A 15954-nucleotide genomic window follows, 5' to 3' on the forward strand; every position below is an offset into this window, starting at 1 on the left:
TTAGTACTTCGCTTATGTCAGTCAGCTACATAACGTTATTTCTCAGGACAGAAACCCTACATGGCAAGACGATTTCTGGTCCAGGATGCAAATTTCCTCATGCGACACATCTGCTGTTTATGTGGAGGCTGAGCTATTAGCAGAAATGGGGCTGGTGTGTCCTAAATGAGGGTTACATAACCTGCAGCCTGGCAGCTACATATAGCATCAAGCAGGGCAAACGGGATTATGCCGGGTGTCTGACTGAGGATTATTTCGGACAGACACTGACGGAAAACGTGCCACCCGCCATCATCACCAGTTCACTTCACCCCCCACAAATGAATGTGTGCTCCGACTGCAACAACTCGTCAAAATACAGCACAACCCTATCACATAAAATAACCACTCGCGCCTCCGCGCATGCGCCGTGAACAAGCGAAAAGTCACTCAGCAACGTGCTCATCCGGGAACTTTTCAGCGCGACCGATCCCCCGCCTCCTGACGTCACTGGCCATAACAGCCGAACATAAACTAAGAAGAAACGGAGATTGTTTTCCCTGTTAACGGACGCCGGGGATACTATCTAACCGTGCGTCAATAGTACATAACATGAATACGCACTAGCAGGGGTGACGGACGGAGAAACGCATTGCTACGTTGTTAGGAGCGGGAGCAGTGTGGCGAACACACTAGAGAAACGTGAGATCTCCGTGGACACGTGAGCAGTGTTCGGCCAATCAGGAGTAGAAGGCGGGGCTTAGGTGCCGTGCAGTGTAGTGTGCTGAGAGAGCGGTGCGCACTTGGCTGGAGATAGCCTGAGGTAGCGGTCGTGGTACATTCAGTTAGCAGTTTGGGGGGTACACTCAGCCCTGGAACAACTTTTGCTCTGTACACACAATGTTAGGGAGATCACTGCAACATTCTAGTATCCAGGCAGAACCCCCATTGTGTATCTTGGCTACAGAGGAGGGTCGCAGAGGCTAAGCCCCCTCAAAAATTAATCTGAACCCCTTTTTACCTTCGCATTTCTTTCAACTGGACATCATGAGTCAATTTTGGACTTGATTCCTACATCAACTTCTACTGGACAGAGGTGTTTTTATCTAGTACCCCTCTCTCCCAAAGTCTTAAGAATATAGTAAGAAAATGGGGGTGAATGCTGTTCACTGGTTCAGGAAGGGTCTCCGGCTGCACGACAACCCTGCCCTGAAGGAGTGTATCCGAGGGGCTGACACCATCCGCTGCGTCTACATTCTGGATCCGTGGTTTGCAGGATCCTCTAACGTGGGAATCAACAGGTGGAGGTAAGGAAGAGCCCCGCTCCTCTTTCTTCTGGATACTTCAAGTAGGAATAGCCCTATTTTGTATCATTTACATCTCAGGCTCAGATAATCGGATGAGCTGACTTAAAGGAATTTTCCATTCTTATAGGACTTATCATTTAGCCAGGTCAGGACTCGGGGTCAGTGAGTTCCCACCACCCATCCATGCCCTAACTTTATTTTTTATGTTGGAAACCCTTTAAGTCGTGTACGTTTCCATATTTCAATGGAGGTTATAGAAAGTTATAACTCTGCACCAAATGAGTTTAGTTGATTAAAGAGGGTGGGGACTTGAGCCTCCCTCTGTGGTTGAGGTGTTGGCACCAGGACCCCCACTCCTGGCACTGATGTGTCAGAGACTGAACCAGGAGGAGATGACATCCCAGTATGTCTCCTTTATCCCCCACTTTTGTCTTCTGGAAGGATAGTTGAGATTGTAAATATGATGGCCATGCATAATGTTATGTAAAAGTATGAGGATGACGGGGCTTTATGTAACAGAGGGATTACATACTTGCCACCAGATGGCTTCAGAAGTTAAGTTCATATGTGACCTATGTAGGTCAACCAGACCCTTCCTGTAAAGTACCACAGAACCTACCAAACTCTGCCTGGTACTTCACCACACTGCAGGTCCTGCCTGGCCGTGTACCACAGCACCTACCAAACTGTGCCTGGCAGTGTACCACAACATGTTAGACCCTGCCTGGCAGTGTACCACAACATGTTAGACCCTGCCTGGCAGTGTACCACAACATGTTAGACCCTGCCTGGCAGTGTACCACAACATGTTAGACCCTGCCTGGCAGTGTACCACAACATGTTAGACCCTGCCTGGCAGTGTACCACAACCCATGTCAGACCCTGCCTGGCACTTTACCACAACCCATGTCAGACCCTGCCTGGCACTTTACCGCAACCCATGTCAGACCCTGCCTGGCACTTTACCGCAACCCATGTCAGACCCTGCCTGGCACTTTACCGCAACCCATGTCAGACCCTGCCTGGCACTTTACCGCAACCCATGTCAGACCCTGCCTGGCACTTTACCGCAACCCATGTCAGACCCTGCCTGGCACTTTACCGCAACCCATGTCAGACCCTGCCTGGCACTTTACCGCAACCCATGTCAGACCCTGCCTGGCACTTTACCGCAACCCATGTCAGACCCTGCCTGGCACTTTACCGCAACCCATGTCAGACCCTGCCTGGCACTTTACCGCAACCCATGTCAGACCCTGCCTGGCACTTTACCGCAACCCATGTCAGACCCTGCCTGGCACTTTACCGCAACCCATGTCAGACCCTGCCTGGCACTTTACCGCAACCCATGTCAGACCCTGCCTGGCACTTTACCGCAACCCATGTCAGACCCTGCCTGGCACTTTACCGCAACCCATGTCAGACCCTGCCTGGCACTTTACCGCAACCCATGTCAGACCCTGCCTGGCACTTTACCGCAACCCATGTCAGACCCTGCCTGGCACTTTACCGCAACCCATGTCAGACCCTGCCTGGCACTTTACCGCAACCCATGTCAGACCCTGCCTGGCACTTTACCGCAACCCATGTCAGACCCTGCCTGGCACTTTACCGCAACCCATGTCAGACCCTGCCTGGCACTTTACCGCAACCCATGTCAGACCCTGCCTGGCACTTTATCATAACCAACACAAAAGCTTGTCTGGCAGTTTACCACAGCACATATAATTTCACACTTGCGTTCAGAGCGGTATCCGTCTGGTATCTGCACAGACGGATCCGCACCTATAATGCAAACGCTTAGATCCGTTCAGAACGGATCCGTTTGCATTACCATGAACAAAAAAAAATATATATATATTTTTTTTTTTGTTCATGATAATGCAAACGGATCCGTTTTGACTTTACATTGAAAGTCAATGGGGGACGGATCCGTTTGAAAATTGAGCCATATTGTGTCAACTTCAAACGGATCCGTCCCCATTGACTTACATTGTGAGCCTGGACGGATCCGTTTGCCTCCGCACGGCCAGGCGGGTACCCGAACGCTGCAAGAAGCGTTCAGGTGTCCGTCTGCTGAGCGGAGCGGAGGACAAACGGAGCCAGACTGATGCATTCTGAGCGGATCCGCATCCATTCAGAATGCATTAGGGCTGACGTTCGGGGCCGCTTGTGAGAGCCTTCAAACGGAGCTCACAAGCGGACACCCGAACGCTAGTGTGAAAGTAGCCTAATGGTGGCTTCCTTCTTCCAGCACTTTCTAGGTGGGTATTGTTTCCTTTGCCAGTCACTTCACCTCTGACATGCAGCACTTCATGGTTGATGGGCATTACCACGTGCAGCCTTTAGAAAGCTGGGATAACCAGGGTTTATAATGTATTTGGAGTAGATGGCTGAGGAAGGAGGGACGTCTACACTGGCACTACTCCCTCTGCTTGCCTCTCTCTGGAGGATGTGTCCTGCCCAGAGAGTTGGGCGGACTTCCGTAAAGGGCGTAGTGAGGTCTGAGTGCTCGGTCTGCACAGGCATGCGGTCGGTATGGGGTCAGTCACTGCACCTTTGTGTAGAATTATACTGGACTAGGAGCTTGATCGTATCTATGGGAATAAAGGAATACTGTTCAAATAATTTCCCAAATTCAGCTCTAATATTGTTCTCCCGATGTGGTGAAATTATGACTCCATGCGTGTCCTGACAGGTACAGGTTGTTTTGGCATGCTGGAAGTTGTAGTATCTCAGCAGCTGAGTACTTTATAGCAGTGGTCTATCTTTCAGACCATAGATATGTGTGTGGTTACTTACATCCTTATGTCCATGGTAGGACCAGTACTGCTGCTCCTCCCTGCAATCATCTCTTCAGGACTGAATGCCATCTGTCAGGACCCTACAAAGTTGGGACCATGCTGAAACACTGCATGCGCTTTATAAGACTGGGGCTATAGGGTTAAATGTTTTGTGATGGTCTCCTGTGATCTTCTTTCCCATAGGGTAACATTTAGGTTGCTGTAACCAAATGTTGGAGTGTAACCCCAGCCTAAGGGCTCATTCAGACGGCCGTATGCTGTCCGCAAAAATACTGAATGCTATCCGTTTTTTTGCGGATCCGCCAAAAAAATGAAACATGTCCTATACTTGTCCGTGAAAATCAGGACATGGCCCCATTGAAGTCTATGGGTCCGCAAAAATACTGAATGCTATCCGTTTTTTTGCAGATCCGTTTTTTTGCGGATCCGCAAAAAAACGGATAGCATTCAGTATTTTTGCGGACAGCATACGGCCGTCTGAATGAGCCCTAAAAGTGATAACCTGCTGCAAAGTAGGACTGAAACCGTTCCTGACAATATTATATTCTAGTGCCCTCTAAACTATGGCTTTAGATGTGTTACTAAGCTATTACTCCCACCATGGCCTGACAGGAGTTTTGTCTTTGGGGACCCCCTCCTTGAAATTTTCACTGCTTGTAGATGACAAAAAGTTTCAGTTCATGCTTTTTAAGGAGATCAACCCTATTAAAGGGGTTGTCCGGGTTCTGAGCTGAACCCGGACATGCCCTTATTTTCACCCAGGCAGCCCCCCTGAGGCTAGCATCGGAGCATCTCATGCTCCGATGCACTCCCTTGCCCTGCGCTAGATCGCACAGGGCAAGGTCTTTTTTGTTTTCAATAAGTTTCCGCCCGGCATTGTGTTCAGTGACATCAGCGGCTTTGATGGGCGTGCTTTAGTGCTGCCCTAGCCGTTCTACTGGCTAGGGCAGCGCTAAATCCCTCCCATCAGTGCTGGTGACGTCACCGGGCTTCCTGGCAGCCCCATGGAGAGCCCCGGTACGTCACCGGATCTCCAAAAAATGCCTTTGCCCTGTGCGATTTAGCGCAGGACAAAGGAGAGCATCGGGGGGCTGCCGGGGTGAAAATGGAGGGATGTCCAGGTTCAGCTCTGAAGCCGGACAACCCTTTAAACCAGGTATACTGCCTGATGGCATTGATCATGCTGATTAAAACGATACCTCTTCTCTTTTGTCTATGTTAAACAGCCACAGAGATATGTCTACATTTTATTCATATGCAAATGAGCACATTGGAGCACCAGGAGGACGGGGCTGAATCATTGGAGCACTGCTTTTGTAACACACCCTTGACATTGCTAGACTTCAGCATGCTAAGGGCAGAGCTGTTTCCTAGCATGTACATATGATATACCCTACTTACTATAGCCTTACCAAGTTGAGAATAGAAATTTTCTTTGCTTAGAAAGCGATGACCTATTTGTTTATTCACGGCACAACATATTATTATAAAGACATCAGTTATATGTATTAGCGTTCTAAGTATAGAAAACCATCCTTTCTCAATATTGGGAAGGCTATAGCCTGGAGGTAAGTGGTCAGCGTTGAGTGTAGATATCCCAGGAGAGAATTCTAGATTCTCTCCCCTTAGCATGCTACTGTCTAACTCTGTCAATCCAGGGGAGGGGGGAGTGTGCAGAGCAAAAGGGGCATTACCAAAGCAGTGCTCCAAGGATTCAACCCTGCCCCTTGGTGCTCCAACATGCTTCTTTGCATATGAATAAAAATGCAGATATCTCTGAAGCTGTTTAACATCCATACAAAAGAAAGGCGTCATCTTAATCAGCATGATCAATCCTACCAGGCAGTATAGGATGATGCCACCTCTTTGGCCCTGACAGTATGAGGATGGATCACACATTGTCCCTATGTTGCATATTTGGATAAGTATTTTTGCCCACCCTATTGGTCATATTGGAAGCCCAGATTCACAGATGGTCTTTACATGGCATGCATTGCGGGTAGTAGTTCCACAGCAGCTGGAGACCACTGCTCCATGGTATGTGTATGAGTGAACGTTGCTGCTGGCTGTAGTAGTCTGTCAAGGCCACGGATGACGTATCTCAATGTGGGAAATAAGAGAAAATCGATGGAATAAATGGCATTATTTTACACAGGAGCATGTTCATTGACTCGGTACTGAGCTGTGTGCGTAAGAATTTAATTAAACTGACACATCAAGATATCTGATGGCTTTTGGTATTGAATGAGCTGAAAATAGCTGAAGTGAAGCATCTGGGACATGGCGTAGCCTCCATGTGTCACCTTCAGCCTTTAGCTGAGTTTTGCTTTATTAGAGTCCATTGTGGCTCGGAGGCTGTAATCTTCAGATACATAGATGTCAATCACTGATAGGACCACCTCCTGGACTTCAAAGCCCAGAAAGAGCAGGATATTAAGTGTATAAACTCCAAGTTATACTATATCTGAATCTGCTCAGCTCCTCCTGCTCTATAACATGCTGCCTGCAGATTACACTGCATTATCATAGGTGCATTTTACCGAGTATAATTCATGTCTATGATCAGGCTGTACATGTACGGGTGATTCACTGCAGCATGTGAACTTTGGGCGTTATCTTATATTAACCTGTGCCAAGCAGGAAGATGGCATTGCCCTTCAACATAATGGGTGTTGTGACCCTGCACTTACTGGCTGCTTCTAGTACTGCAGGACACAAGGACGGGAATAGAGCTTATTTTTTGGCTTGCTCCAGAGAGATGAGCCTGCACTGGTTTTACACCAACTGTAATGGGATTAGTGACTAGTCCCTGCCACAGGGGTAGATGCTCCCTAAGACACCTCCCACTGGACAGATCCTGAAGAAATAGGATTCCACTTCGGTTGCCTGACACTTGGGCTATAGGATTCTCTAAAAGGCTTGGGACTTGGCTGCTTGAAGATTATTTTGGAGCATTGTCTTCTGGAAGCTGCAGCAGATCCTTGTTGGTGACAGGGTTAAGGAAAGCTTTTTACACTGCCAGATGCATACCTGAGGACGGGCGTTCTGGTGAAACCTATGTAGATATCGCCCTGTGTAAAGTTTGGGCTGCCTTCAGTGGGGGTCATCCCTCTGCTTCTTGTAGTGTCTCTGTAATGTCTGTTTTTACATGTCTTCCCCTGTACTGTGACTTGGTCTTCCCCTCCTCCATACCGAGATCTTCTTTTCTGAGAATATATGTTGAATACATTGTGTACCACAGAGGTAGAAGACGACCGATCAGACAGCGGAGGAGCAGCATAATACATAGTACATGCAGAAAGGGAGTCCAGGGAAGTGTCTGCCCACCAGTATATTTCTGGTATCCCAGGAGGTAGGTGACCAGTGCCCTATGCAACATACCACTTGCATTTAACTTTAAGTTACTTTCTGTAAACTTCTATGCGAGTTGTTGTTCCACAAGCTGCACAAGTTCATGGTTAACTCCTGGGATAATAGGGGTGAAGTTTGGAAACTTTACTGCTGAGTTAGGTTGTATGGGCAAAAGATAGTTGACATCTACGGTGAAGTATTGCAGGAAGTGGTAGCTGAAATGCAGAAGATTCATAGCCTTCCATGACATCCTGGTCTCCATTGCATGCTTAGGTGAAACCTCAATCTGATTGAAGTTGAGAGAGTGAATGCCTTCTTTCATAACTTTTGCAAGAACAAGGGGACTCTGACAGCCTTGACATGGAAATCCGACTGGAACAGAATAGGATGTGACTGAGACCATCAGGAGCTGCAAAGTGGACCTCAGCCGTGTTAGCCCCCCCATATCAAAATTTTTGAACAAAACATATGCAATTGGTTAGATCTTTGTTAGATCAGGTTAGATCAATTGTTGTTTGCGTTAGATCTCATACAGAAGTAGAGATATTAACAGTTATTTGCAGGGGGGGCTAACCCGTCATCAGCCCCCCCTTATCAAAAAATTGACCAAAAAATTAGCTATTTTGGAAGATATTTGTTAGATCAGGTATGATCAACTAGTTGTTTTGTTAGATCTCACATAATTACAGACTTATTAAGTGATTAATGAGGGGGGGCTAGCCCCCCCACATGCAATTTTCAGGTAAAATTTGAGGCAGACTAATAGGCCTTTGTTAGATCCGGTAAGATCAAGTGGTTTCAACGTTAGATCTCATATAATTACAGAGATATTATGGATATTTGGTATTACGTCAGGGGGGGCTAGCCCCCCCACATGCAATTTTCTGGTAAAATTTAAGGCAGACTACTAGGCCTTCGTTAGATCCGGTAAGATCAAGTGGTTTCAACGTTAGATCTCATATAATTGCAGAGATATTATGGATATTTGGTATTACGTTAGGGGGGGGGGCGGGCTAGCCCCCCTATTTAATACTTCCTAATATCTGTGTTTTCATTTGAAAAATCTCAGTAATTATGAGATCTAACGTTGAAACCTCTTCATCTTACCGGATCTAATGCAGATCTATTAGTCTGAATCTAATTTTACCACAAAATTGCATGTGGGGGGGCTAGCCCCCACCCTTATGTAATACCAAATATCCATAATATCTCTGTAATTATATGAGATCTAACGTTGAAACCACTTGATCTTACCGGATCTAACGAAGGCCTATTAGTCTGCATCAAAATTTACCAGAAAATTGCATGTGGGGGGCTAGCCCCCCCCTGACGTAATACCAAATATTTTTATCTCTATAATTATATGAGATCTAACGTTGAAACCACTTGATCTTAGCGGACCTAATGCAGATCTATTAGTCTGAATCAAATTTTACCAGATAACTGCATGTGGGGGGGTTAGCCCCCTTATTTAATACTGCCTAATATCTGTGTTTTCATGTGAAATATCTCTGTAATTATATGAGATCTAACGTTGAAACTACTTGATCTTACCGGATCTAACGAAGGCCTATTAGTCTGCATCAAATTTTACCTGAAAATTGCATGTGGGGGGGCTAGCCCCCCCCTGACGTAATACCAAATATCCATAATATCTCTGTAATTATATGAGATCTAACGTTGTAACCACTTGATCTTACCGGATCTAACGAAGGCCTATTAGTCTGCATAAAATTTTACCAGAAAATTGCATGTGGGGGGGTTAGCCCCCCTATTTAATACTACCTAATATCTGTATTTTCATGTGAAATATCTCTGTAATTATATGAGATCTAACGTTGAAACCACTTGATCTTACCGGATCTAACTAAGGCCTATTACTCTGCATCAAATTTTACCTGAAAATTGCATGTGGGGGGGCTAGCCCCCCCTCATTAATCACTTAATAAGTCTGTAATTATGTGAGATCTAACAAAACAACTAGTTGATCATACCTGATCTAACAAATATCTTCCAAAATAGTTAATTTTTTTGTCAATTTTTTGATAAGGGGGGGCCCCCCCTGCAAATAACTGTTAATATCTCTACTTCTGTATGAGATCTAACGCAAACAACAATTGATCTAACCTGATCTAACAAAGATCTAACCAATTGCATATGTTTTGTTCAAAAATTTTGATATGGGGGGGCTAACACGGCTGAGGTGCAAAGTGGTCCAAGATCACCAGACAGGAACTGAGAGCAGATGGTAACATAGGGATGCTATTAACTCATACTTTTAAGATTCCTATAGAGAAGGACATGAATTGGAAAGGCCCACCAGGTTCTGGAGCCATCAGATGGTATCAGTTGCTAATGAGGTTGCCAGGAGAGAGCATGGGTGTGAGTAGAGCTAGAACCATGGACTCTGAGGAAGACGGGATTGCATGGAAGTTCTCAGTTTACTTTTAATATCTAGAATGATGGTGCTCTGCCACGATGGTGACCACATAGATCAGTTACTCCCTGTGCTCTCCCGTGTGGGATCACTCTGGGTCATTACCTCCAAGTAGATCCATATGGTCTGTGGATAAAGGTAGTTTGTTCATTGGGAAATTCCTGGTTACCAATAATTCTGGATGGATCTGTAAGACTGAACTGCACTTTTTCTGAAATGTATGCACTTTATGTATTTGGAGGGATTTTAAGCTTTTGATGTGGATATGCCATAAATATATGAAGTGAGATTACCCCATTAACTCCTTCATGCCCCTGGAGATGACTAATTCTCAGATGAATGAGAGGTGTATTGAGCCAGCCTACGAGCTGCGCCTGCTCCATACATAGTGGGTGCTGGCTGTGTAATACAGCAGACACCTATTGGCAATGACCAGGGTTGGAGAGAGCTCTAATCACAGTCATTTAACTCCTCAGATGCCAGAGTCAATAGCAGCTACAGCAATCTGAGAGGTTAGTCAGAAGGAGGGGGCTCCCTGTTCCTGATAAACCCTGCCTCATAACTGACAAAAACAAATAGAAATGGCTGAATTGCCGTTTTTTGCTCCTCTTGCCCGCTGAAAAGAATTGAATAAAAAGTGATATGTACTCCGAAATGGTAGCTATAAAAACTAAAGCTTGTACCACAAAAAACAAACCGTCTCACAGCTGTAGATAGAAATATAACAGTTTATGGGTGTCAGAATATCGCAACACAAAATATGGATTTTTTTTCAAAGATTTTTATTTTTCAAAAGTATTAAACCAATAGTAAAAACTAATGATATTGTTGTCATTGTACTGACCTGCTGAATAAAGTCATCATGATATTTTTAACGCAGTGTGTGCAAAAAACAGTCGGAATTGTATTATTTTACCCCACAAAGATTTTTTTCCCCCATTTTTCAATGCATATGGAAAATTAAATGGTGCTATTAAAAAAATACAACTTGTCCTGCAAAAAACAATGCAGAGAGGGGAAAAAATGAACATTGGCCGGATCCTGAAGAGCAAAGAGTTTTTAGTTTGCAGTGGCAACCTACTGTTCTGTAAACGTTCCTTCTTTCCATCCTCCCCGAATGCGGATTGCCAGGTAATGGAGACGAGCTCCCAGATTCTGGTTGGTAGAAAGGCTCTCCAACCCCAACATTGTCTGAGCTACCGTTGCCAGTGAAACAAAAAAATGCTCATAATAATTGAAACTCCTGATTCAGATTCTGGGCGATCTTTTTCGGTGATCAGATCTTCTTCAGGCCATCTGTTTGCCCAGACAGACATGAGGGAAACAGGGCAGTGTTCCTTCAGACTCAGTGATTAGATCTCCATGGTTCCACTGCCTGGGTAGTTAGAAGGCCTGAAGAAGATGCTGCCTGTAATCGGATTTGCCCCTCTTAAGGCTTATTTCACACAAGCTTGGTCATCGGGCAATTGTGATTTATTTAAAGAACGCTTAAAAATCCGTGTTTGCTGGCGGCAAATCGTGCTGTCTAATTATAATCTGCTGCCAGCAAACCTCTAGACAGCATGCTGTGGAGGAGATCGCTGCATGTAATAGCAGCGGTCTCCTCCGCTAGCCAGCAGGCGATTTTGTTGGGAGGTAAGAGTTCCCTCCCGGCAATCACTTGCTCAATCGGCCTGGGTAATACAGGCTTTAGGATAGGCCATGGGGGTCTGTCACTCAGCACCCCCACCAATCGCTGTTTTGTGGCAACTCCCTGTCCAGAACTACACAGCTCCGTCCACTATGCTGGTTACTGCAGCTCTGTTCCTACTTGCCTCAGTAGCTAGCTCTGGTACCAGACTTACTGCAGAACAGTCGCTCGGCAGGGGTTCGGGTTATCGGACCCTCACTGATCAGGTTTAGCTGGCCTAACCTGAGGATCTGGAGCAACCCCTTCAAACTTAACACCTTGGACCATAAGAAAATGGAAAGCCAAGCCATTTGTTCAGCCTGCAACTATAAGCGCATGCTAGGAGTTGTAGCTTTCCAGCGGGGGGGAGAGCGACAGGTTAGAGACTACTTCTTGGTAAAATGTCCTTTTTAAATAAGTGTTGGATGTGGCTGCCTAATCAGACCCTGCACAGCTGTTTTGCCGATCAGATGGCAGCGGTGTCTAGGGCGCTGTGTTTCATGCATTTCTTCCCGGGATACATTACAGTGATCAGCACAATAGGAAACATTTATTCATGTTATACAGCAAGAACATGCTGCTCTCAAGAGCCTTTAATAGCGGCAGAGGTTATGAATTGTTTTATTGATGATTTTGTGCTCTGCCTTCCATGAATTTCAGATTTAAGATTCATGCCAAGCAGAAGACATTGCCGGCTCAGTAACAATCAGATCCCAAGTGTATTGGGTAATTAAAGTAATAGCGAAACGTTTTGTATAATATATGCAGTACTCTGTTAAAGGGACGCTATCCTGATGAAATTATTTTTAATGCCGTGATGCTGTAATATTGCTATACTGCAGGGGTGGGGAACCTGCGGCCCGCGAAATCATTCAATCCGGCCCCCCATGCGATTGTAAAACACCGCCGCCGATTGTCACTATGGAGCGGAGTAAATGTATTGCTAAACACACTGACAATGAATGGATGATCATGGCAATCATTCATTCATTGTCCGTGTGTTTAGCAATACATTTACTCCGCTCCTGCGGCCCGCCCCTGTTAGCCGGCGCCAGCCAATAGCATTTACTCTGCTCCTGCGGCCCCCCCCTGTTAGCCGGCGCCAGCCTCCAGCTATTGCACTGCAGCTAAGATGCTTCCCTAGGTTTACAGCCCCGCCCGCCGTGAGTGACGTCACGCCGCCGGGCGGGGATCACCATTCATGCTGGCTGGGATGACACTGATGGGAGGAGCATAGAGAGGACGTGCCAGCGCCACCGACGAGGAACCATTTCCAGCAGCAAGTAAGGCAGCCAGACAGCTTCATGAAATACAGCAATTTTTTTTAATATGCAGCATAGCGGCGGGGGGAGGGGGGTAAATGTCCTGCACAGTGCACAGGACATTAATACATAAGTTACCATGACCAGTGCAGGACATTTACCCCCTCCCCCCATGCTGCATATTAAAAAAAAATCACAATGTCATTAGGGGAAAGTTCTTATCTTTATTCAGCAGTTCTGAGTCCCGACAATCTAATCTCCCCACGTCCTCTTCTATACAGATACCCTGGCTGAGTAATGTAATTACTGAGAACCTCTGCACAAGGATTACTCCGCCTGAGCCCGAAAACCATCAAATAGTCCCTGCAGAGTAATCCTTGTGCTGCTGATCCCGGCAATTACATTACTCAGTGTATTTGTATAGAAGAGGACATTGGGGCTCAGATTAAATTGTCCGAACTGCTGTATAAGGATAAGAACTTTCCCCTACCAACTTTAACTACTAGTGTTCCTCCACCAGCTAAGCCACAGTACAGTTTGAATCATGTGTCCGGGTTGAAGGCGGAAGGAGACCCGGACACATGATTCAAACCCTGTACAGTCCGGGTCAATCCCGTACAGGTGGCAACCCTAGGTAAATGTCCTGCACCGGTCAATGGTCATGGTAACTCATGTATTAATGTCCTGCACAGTGCAGGGTGCTGTGTAATGTAAAGGGGTCCAGTGATGCAGGGTGCTGTGTATTGTAAAGGGTCCAGTGATGCAGGGCGCTGTGTAATGTAAAGGGGTCCAGAGGTGCAGGGTGCTGTGTAATGTAAAGGGGTCCAGTGATGCAGGGTGCTGTGTAATATAAAGGGGTCCAGTGATGCAGGGTGCTGTGTAATGTAAAGGGGTCCAGTGATGCAGGGTGCTGTGTAATATAAAGGGGTCCAGTGATGCAGGGTACTGTGTAATGTAAAGGGGTCCAGTGATGCAGGGTGCTGTGTAATATAAAGGGGTCCAGTGATGCAGGGTACTGTGTAATGTAAAGGGGTCCAGTGATGCAGGGTGCTGTTCTTTATTTGTAAAAATTGAGTATATAAATAAAGATTATACAAAAAAAATGTTTGACCAAATAATAACAGGCTAATTTTTAAGTTGATCATTTTGTATGGCCCCCGAATGATGTTACAAAAATCCAAATGGCCCTTGGCAGAAAAAAGGTTCCCCACCCCTGCTATACTGGTTGGTGTAGTTATTTGGTTGCATTGCGCCCGTTGTACCGTATACTCATTTTTCTTAAAGGGATTCTGTCAGCAGGAAAATTGGTTATTAACCTGGGTGACATTAGTGATGTACTAATGTCAGCTGAACATAACTATATTAGTGCCATCTCACTGCGTGCCGCCAATGTTGAGAAAAAAACAAAACTTGTATAATATGCAAATGAGCCTCTAGGAGCAGGGGGGGAGTTGCTCCTAGAGGCTCCGTTCTCCCACCTCTGGCCACGCCCTGCTACACCTGAATGACGAGGCCAGGCTCGCTGGTCTCCTCTTGCCGACCCTGTCTGCCGTGGAAATCTCGCGCCTGCTCCGTCCCGTTTAGTATTCGGCGCAGTGAGTGAAGCCGTCAGCCGGCGAGCGTCCTTCACTCGCTGCGCCTGCGCCGAATACTAAACTAGGGTGACCACGTGTCCCGGATTGCCCGGCACAGTCCCGCATTTGGAGAGTCTGTCCTGGGTCTCGGTAACCCTTATTCCGGGACAATGCAGTGTCCCGGAATGACCTTAGCCGCCGACCGCTGCTGTGAAAGTCACTTCTTTATACTATGCGATCGCCGAATCAGATCGGCATCGCATAGTACTGTCCTGTGTGTGGCTCCTCCCCTTCCTTGCTGCGCGGCCGAGTAGCGTGACCGCGTGATCTTAGACTCCCATGACGTCGGCCTGGCCGGGATCTCTACTGTGCCTGTAACTGTGCGGCCGTTATCAGCATTAAAGAGGACAAAATGTAAGTTTAACTTCGCAATGAATAATGTCTGCCTCTTCTTTGGGTTTAGGGCAGCAAAGTAGCCAGTTAATGTGTGCAGAAATACTGAAAAATGCACAGGCAGATATGTTTTTTGCCAGTCTCAAGTATAAGTTTGACGAAATGCACTTGTGAAAGTAAGTGTCCCTGAATGGCAGTTAGGAAATGTGGTCACCCTATACTAAACGGGACGATGCAGGCGTGATATTTTCACGGCAGACGGGGCCGGCAAGAGGAGACCAGCGCTACAACTGTCAAAGTGTAGCAGGGCGTGGCCAGAGATGGGAGAACGGAGCCTCTAGGACAGGCATCCTCAAACTGTGGCCCTCCAGCTGATGTAAAACTACAACTCCCACAATGCCCTGCTGTAGGCTGTTCGGGCATGCTGGGAGTTGTAGTCGTGCAACAGCTGGAGGGCCGCAATTTGAGGATGCCTGCTCTAGGAGCAGGAGCAATGCCCCCCCCCCCCCGCTCCTAGAGGCTAATTAGCATATTATAAAAGTTATTTTTTTTCTCAATAATGGCAGCATGCAGTGAGATGGCACTAATATAGTTATGTTCAGCTGACAGCACATCACTAATGTCAGACAGGTTAATAACCATTTTCTTGCTGACAGAAACCCTTTAAGATACCGGTATATCTACCAGACATCTTCAGAACAGTGTCTCTCGGAGAGGTGTGGATAGGAGCTCCAAAATTTATCAGCGGATTTCTAATAGAACTGTCTCTACTCATTTCCTCCTGAGGGAGCAGACCCCCAGGAAGCTCTAGCGGCCCCCCATACAGATTAGTGGAGTCTGGAGTCCCGTATGTAACACTGCAGACAGCTTTCCTACCAGACCTTGTGGTTGACCAGCAACAGGTCATCATGAATTGACTAAACTTCTGTAGCAGTCTTTGTGGTACCCTAGTGTAGTAAATGGTTAGTAACATCACTATTTTTTTAAATTATCTGCTTAAAGGCAGTCTGTCATCAGCATTTCACTTTTTTAACCCTTCCCATAGCTCCCTAGCATGCTTAGTTAATAAAAACGTTACCTCTGGCATCAATCCTGGACTTATAGAACCATCAAAAACGATCTTTATAACTTATGCAAATGAGGGCTTGCAAGTGCCCAGGGGCGGCGTTACACTCGTA

At 46.3% G+C, this 15954-nt stretch overlaps 1 protein-coding gene across 3 annotated transcripts in view; it reads left to right on the forward strand.

Annotated features, from left to right (window-relative positions):
• The first annotated feature begins 528 nt into the window (after window positions 1-528).
• The window catches only part of CRY1 (cryptochrome circadian regulator 1), a 72510-nt gene continuing 57084 nt past the window's right edge, over window positions 529-15954 (forward strand). The window contains exon 1 of one of the 3 annotated variants that reach the window (XM_040439467.1): window positions 529-1286. In XM_040439467.1, the coding sequence (XP_040295401.1) occupies window positions 1129-1286 (158 nt within the window). In that variant the 5' untranslated portion in view covers window positions 529-1128. Of the gene's footprint in view, window positions 1287-10957; window positions 11010-15954 lie in introns of those variants that run through there. The other 2 variants (XM_040439457.1, XM_040439477.1) reach the window with 2 other exon arrangements.

The sequence above is a fragment of the Bufo bufo genome, chromosome 1 (assembly GCF_905171765.1).
Source record: "Bufo bufo chromosome 1, aBufBuf1.1, whole genome shotgun sequence".
NCBI lineage: Eukaryota > Metazoa > Chordata > Amphibia > Anura > Bufonidae > Bufo > Bufo bufo.